Source organism: Perca fluviatilis, chromosome 5, assembly GCF_010015445.1.
Source record: "Perca fluviatilis chromosome 5, GENO_Pfluv_1.0, whole genome shotgun sequence".
Classification (NCBI taxonomy): Eukaryota; Metazoa; Chordata; class Actinopteri; order Perciformes; family Percidae; genus Perca; species Perca fluviatilis.
Genome location: NC_053116.1, coordinates 40101519 through 40107518, shown reverse-complemented (window position 1 = coordinate 40107518; position 6000 = coordinate 40101519). Strand labels below are relative to the sequence as shown.

Here is a 6000-nt window from a genome sequence, read left to right as displayed (position 1 = left end):
CTCCTGATTTATCGTCTGTGTCTCTTGATTTATCGTCTGTGTGTCTCCTGATTTATCGTCTCTGTCTCCTGATTTATCGTCTGTGTGTCTCTTGATTTATCGTCTCTGTCTCCTGATTTATCGTCTGTGTGTCTCTTGATTTATCGTCTCTGTCTCTTGATTTATCGTCTGTGTGTCTCCTGATTTATCGTCTGTGTGTCTCCTGATTTATCGTCTGTGTGTCTCCTGATTTATCGTCTGTGTGTCTCTTGATTTATCGTCTGTGTCTCCTGATTTATCGTCTGTGTCTCTTGATTTATCGTCTGTGTCTCTTGATTTATCGTCTGTGTGTCTCCTGATTTATCTGTGTGTCTCTTGATTTATCGTCTGTGTGTCTCTTGATTTATCGTCTCTGTCTCTTGATTTATCGTCTGTGTGTCTCCTGATTTATCGTCTGTGTCTCTTGATTTATCGTCTGTGTGTCTCCTGATTTATCGTCTGTGTGTCTCTTGATTTATCGTCTCTGTCTCTTGATTTATCGTCTGTGTGTCTCCTGATTTATCGTCTGTGTGTCTTGTTATGTCTGTGTTCTCTTGATTTATTTTGTCTTATTTATTCTGTGTGTCTCTGATTTATCGTGTGTGTCTCCTGATTTATCGTCTGTGTCTCTTGATTTATCGTCTGTGTCTCTTGATTTATCGTCTGTGTCTCTTATTTATCGTTGTGTCTATTTATCGTCTGTGTCTCCTGATTTATCGTCTGTGTGTCTCTTGATTTATCGTCTGTGTGTCTCCTGATTTATCGTCTGTGGTCTCCTGTTTATCGTCTGTGTGTCTCTGATTTATCGTCTGTGTCTCTTGATTTATCGTCTGTTCTCCTTTTATCGTGTGTGTCTCCTGATTTATCTCTGTGTGTCTCTGATTTATCGTCTGTGTGTCTCTGATTTATCGTCTGTGTGTCTCTTGATTTATCGTCTGTGTGTCTCCTATTTATCGTCTGTGTGTCTCCTGATTTATCGTCTGTGTGTCTCCTGATTTATCGTCTGTGTCTCCTGATTATCCTGGTGCTTTTATCTGCTTTACTTTTTTTTATCGTCTGTGTGTCTTGTTTATCGTCTGTGTGTCTCCTGATTTATCGTTTGTGTCTCCTATTTATCTGGCTGATTTATGTGCTATTTACTCTGTGGCCCTTTTTATTTGGTATTCGTTGTCTGATTTATCGTCTGTGTGTCTCTATTTATCGTCTGTGTGTCTCTGATTTATCGTCTGTGTGTCTCCTGATTTATCGTCTGTGTGTCTCTGATTTATCTCTGTTATTTATCTTGTCTCCTATTTATTGTGTTCTAGTCTGTGTCTGTTTATCTTCTGTGTGTCTCTGATTTATCGTCTGTGTGTCTCCTGATTTATCGTCTGGCTCCTATATGTGACTTTAGTTTTGCTGTTTATCGTCTGTGTCTCCTATTTATTTGTGTCTCCTGATTTATCTTGTGCTGGTTTATCGTCTGTGTGTCCTGATTTATCCTGTGTGTCCTGATTTATCGTCTGTGTGTCCTGATTTATCGTCTGTGTCTCCTGATTTATCGTCTGTGTGTCTCCTGATTTATCGTCTGTGTGTCTCTTGATTTATCGTCTGTGTGTCTCCTGATTTATCGTCTGTGTCTCCTGATTTATTGTCTGTGTCTCTTGATTTATCGTCTGTGTCTCTTGATTTATCGTCTGTGTGTCTCTTGATTTATCGTCTGTGTCTCCTGATTTATCGTCTGTGTGTCTCCTGATTTATCGTCTGTGTCTCCTGATTTATTGTCTGTGTCTCCTGATTTATCGTCTGTGTCTCTTGATTTATCGTCTGTGTCTCCTGATTTATCGTCTGTGTGTCTCTTGATTTATCGTCTGTGTGTCTCTTGATTTATCGTCTGTGTCTCCTGATTTATCGTCTGTGTGTCTCCTGATTTATCGTCTGTGTGTCTCCTGATTTATCGTCTGTGTCTCCTGATTTATCGTCTGTGTGTCTCTTGATTTATCGTCTGTGTGTCTCCTGATTTATCGTCTGTGTGTCTCCTGATTTATCGTCTGTGTCTCCTGATTTATCGTCTGTGTGTCTCCTGATTTATCGTCTGTGTCTCCTGATTTATCGTCTGTGTGTCTCCTGATTTATCGTCTGTGTGTCTCATGATTTATCGTCTGTGTCTCCTGATTTATCGTCTGTGTGTCTCTTGATTTATCGTCTGTGTCTCCTGATTTATCGTCTGTGTCTCCTGATTTATCGTCTGTGTGTCTCTTGATTTATCATCTGTGTCTCTTGATTTATCGTCTGTGTGTCTCTTGATTTATCGTCTGTGTCTCCTGATTTATCGTCTGTGTGTCTCTTGATTTATCGTCTGTGTGTCTCTTGATTTATCGTCTGTGTCTCCTGATTTATCGTCTGTGTCTCCTGATTTATCGTCTGTGTGTCTCCTGATTTATCGTCTGTGTGTCTCTTGATTTATCGTCTGTGTGTCTCCTGATTTATCGTCTGTGTCTCCTGATTTATCGTCTGTGTGTCTCTTGATTTATCGTCTGTGTGTCTCCTGATTTATCGTCTGTGTGTCTCCTGATTTATCGTCTGTGTCTCCTGATTTATCGTCTGTGTGTCTCCTGATTTATCGTCTGTGTGTCTCCTGATTTATCGTCTGTGTCTCCTGATTTATCGTCTGTGTGTCTCTTGATTTATCGTCTGTGTGTCTCTGCAGGACAAAGATTGATGAGATCAACCAGCGGAAAGAAGAGGAGCTGAAAGCCACCAACATCCGCATCCAGAAACTGCAGTCAGACGTCCTGGCAGCCAATCAGGTCAGCCCTCCGTTACACACAGCCACAGGGGGGAGAAGAAGTACTCTGAGCTTTTTTTCAAAAAAATTCAATTACCTATAGTGCTGCTCCCTCTTAGTGGATTAGTGGACTAATCGGTGGTTTTGGTCTTAGTCAACTTAGATCTCTTTAGTCCATTAGTCATGTCTGGTGCTGTTTTCATGCTGAATGACTTATTTCCAAGAAACGTACGAGCTCATCTCTGGTAAACGCAAGAACTAAAGTTACATTACATGTCATTTAGCTGACGCTTTTATCCAAAGTGACTTGCTATATATTTCAGAGGTCACACGCCTCTGGAGCAACTAGGGGTTAAGTGTCTTGCTCAGGGACACATTGGTTGATGTATGGCAGTGGGAATCAAACCCGGGTCTCCCACACCAAAGGCATGTGTCGTATCCACTGCGCCATCACCACCCATATGAAAGCACCATAAAGTGGTGCTTTTAGCGTGACTCTTTGCGGAGAAACTCAAATTTACAGATCTGTCTATTAAATCAACTAATCGATTAGTTGATTAAATGAGTTGTTAGTCGACTAAGAATCTCTTCAGTCGAGCACAGCCCTACAAATACCACAGTGTAGAAATAAATGTAAAAGTCCTGAATTCAAAATCTCACTCAAGTAAAAGTACAAAAGTATCAGCATCAGAATAAACCTAAAGTACCAAAAGGCGGGCTGTCAGATCGATTAAAATATTTAATCACGATTAATCGCATGACTGTCCATCGTTAATGCTGCGTTCCAGGCAGCCCGTAACTCCTGTTTTCACAACCTTCTCCTGGTGAAAGTTTCCTGGAACGCCAGTCAACCCCATAACCTACTACTCGTGAACTCGTAGCAGATCGTTGTACTCCCAGTTACAGTTTAAAAAAAAAAAAATTTAACAGTCCTGCGGGCAAAAATCCTTAATTATGAGGCACGTTTTCTTAAAAAATGCGATGGAATATGCTATATATGATATTTATGCAGTTTTATGCGATGAAATTGCGGGAACTTGCAAAAACTGCAGTTTCGATGATGTTCACGTCGCGTAATGACGTCACTTCATAACGTTCCCATGGCAACAGGGGAAAATGGCTGCTCTTGTGTGTAGTAAACCCCCTGCTGCTGCTGCAGGCAAAGCTTAGCTCGTTAGCTCAGCAAGCAAGCAACGTGTTGGTAAAGGATAGTTCACACTCCCGGGCCATGTGCAGGAAAGCTCCATTTTGTTCAGCTTGTACTCCCAGTTACAGTTTTTGACGTCCCACACACATAAACAACAATGGCGCCCCCTGTTGATGCTGTACAGACGCCAGTGATTAACGGCGAGAAATAGAAATAAATAGACATAAATAGGCAACATAAAGTAATTCTGCAGATTATAATCAAAACAATACACATACGATCGTGTACTACTACAGGTTATGTTTATTAAATGAAGCCCAAAATATGTCGCCGACTAGAAATCGCTAGTATCAGCTATAGCGCTAGCTAACGTCAACGTTAGGTAGCCGCTAGCTAACGCTAGCTAGAAGGGTTTGTCGTGACTTCGGTACGGGCGGCTACCAAATTCGTGAGTGCGTGGAAGTGGAAATTAAGTAACTCCGGGCTAAAAATGTGTGTGGCGCAGCGCACGCTTGCGTGTAATAAATGCGTAATGACACATTTTTTATCTGTTCTGAATGTTCTTTAAACTGGATATTTTTATATCGTTTGTGTTGATGACTTGAATGTTGCAGCTCGTGAACGTGGAGCTGATTTTACTGACTTTAAACACTGCTGGGTAGTTAGTTATACCAATACATCATCATTTATTAGCTGATTATACGTTGTTTTAATAATCTAACGCTGCGTGACAAATGTTGTGCAGTAAAAAGTAACATATTGGCTTTCAGAATGCAGGGGAGTAGAAGTATAAAGTAGCATAAAGTGGAAATTATGCTCAATTTAAGTACAAGTACCTCAGATTTGTGTGACCGACTGTGTTTCTGTTCAGATGACAGCTGAGCTGAGAGAGCAGCTGCAGAGCAAAGAGAAAGAACACGAAGTGGCTCTGCACACCCTAAAAGACCAGGTAACACACACACACACACACACACACACACACACACACACACACACACACACACACACACACACACACACACACACACACACACACACACATACACACACACACACACACACACACACATACACACACACACACAAAACACACATACACACACACACACACACACACACACACACACACACACACACACACACACACACACACATACACACATACACACACATACACACACACACACACACACACACACACATACACACATATACACAACACATACACATACGCATACACACACACACACACACACACACACACACACACACATACATACACACATACAGATACATACATACGTTACGCATACACAAAAACACACACACACACACACATACACAACACACTACACACAACAAAAAAAAAAAAAAAAAAAAAAACACACAAAAAAAAAAAAAAAAAAAAAAAAAAAAAATACAAACTATGTTGGTGTACCTGTTTTCATTCCTTGTGCATCCGTGGTGTTTCCTCCCTACTACTTTCTCTGTTTCTTTATCCTTCTCTTTTCCTCCTCCTCCTCTCTCTTTCTTCTTGTCCTTTTTGTTTGGCTATGTTTCTATTTGTTTCTACCCCCTCTTTTCTTTTTACTGCCACCTTCCTTGTACCACTTTTATTATTGGTTGGACTTTTTTGCTGGGCTCTTTCTGTCCGGTTCTCTCTCTCTCTCTCTCTCTCTCTCTCTCTCTCTCTCTCTCACACTAGCCTGTCTGTGGTCGTAGGGAGGTAGCCATTTAAGGAGAAAAACAGGAGTGAGAGAGAGAGAAAAATCGTGACGTAAGCTGTCATCCGATTATCTACAACAGTAATGTAAACCTAAATAATATCATAGAGTCTAACCCAAATTCAGTAAACTTTACCAATTAAACAGGTCCTCTACCTGGAGAACCTAACACTGCAGTACGTCTGGGAGCACTAACCTAGCTGCTTCATTCTCCGAGAAGAACAAGTTGCTACAGACCAGTTTGTCTACAACTTTATGTAAATAAAAACGATAACAGATATAATACAGTGGACATGTATTAGATGTGTGGGCCACAGAACGTTGCTTTGGACTAACCCAGTTCT

The 6000-nt window shown here is 41.0% G+C and overlaps 2 protein-coding genes across 3 annotated transcripts in view; one reads left to right on the top strand and one right to left on the bottom strand.

The window, feature by feature from the left end:
* kcnd1 (potassium voltage-gated channel, Shal-related subfamily, member 1) overlaps nucleotides 1–6000 on the bottom strand; it is a 1001373-nt gene that overhangs the window by 311186 nt on the left and 684187 nt on the right. The gene's annotated exons all lie outside the window — the stretch shown is intronic.
* Nucleotides 1–6000, top strand: part of gripap1 (GRIP1 associated protein 1) — a 92869-nt gene that overhangs the window by 25335 nt on the left and 61534 nt on the right. For both annotated transcript variants that reach the window (XM_039799936.1, XM_039799937.1), the window contains exons 13-14: nucleotides 2708–2807; nucleotides 4804–4881. In XM_039799936.1, coding sequence (XP_039655870.1) covers nucleotides 2708–2807; nucleotides 4804–4881 — 178 coding nt within the window. The remainder of the gene's footprint in view (nucleotides 1–2707; nucleotides 2808–4803; nucleotides 4882–6000) is intronic.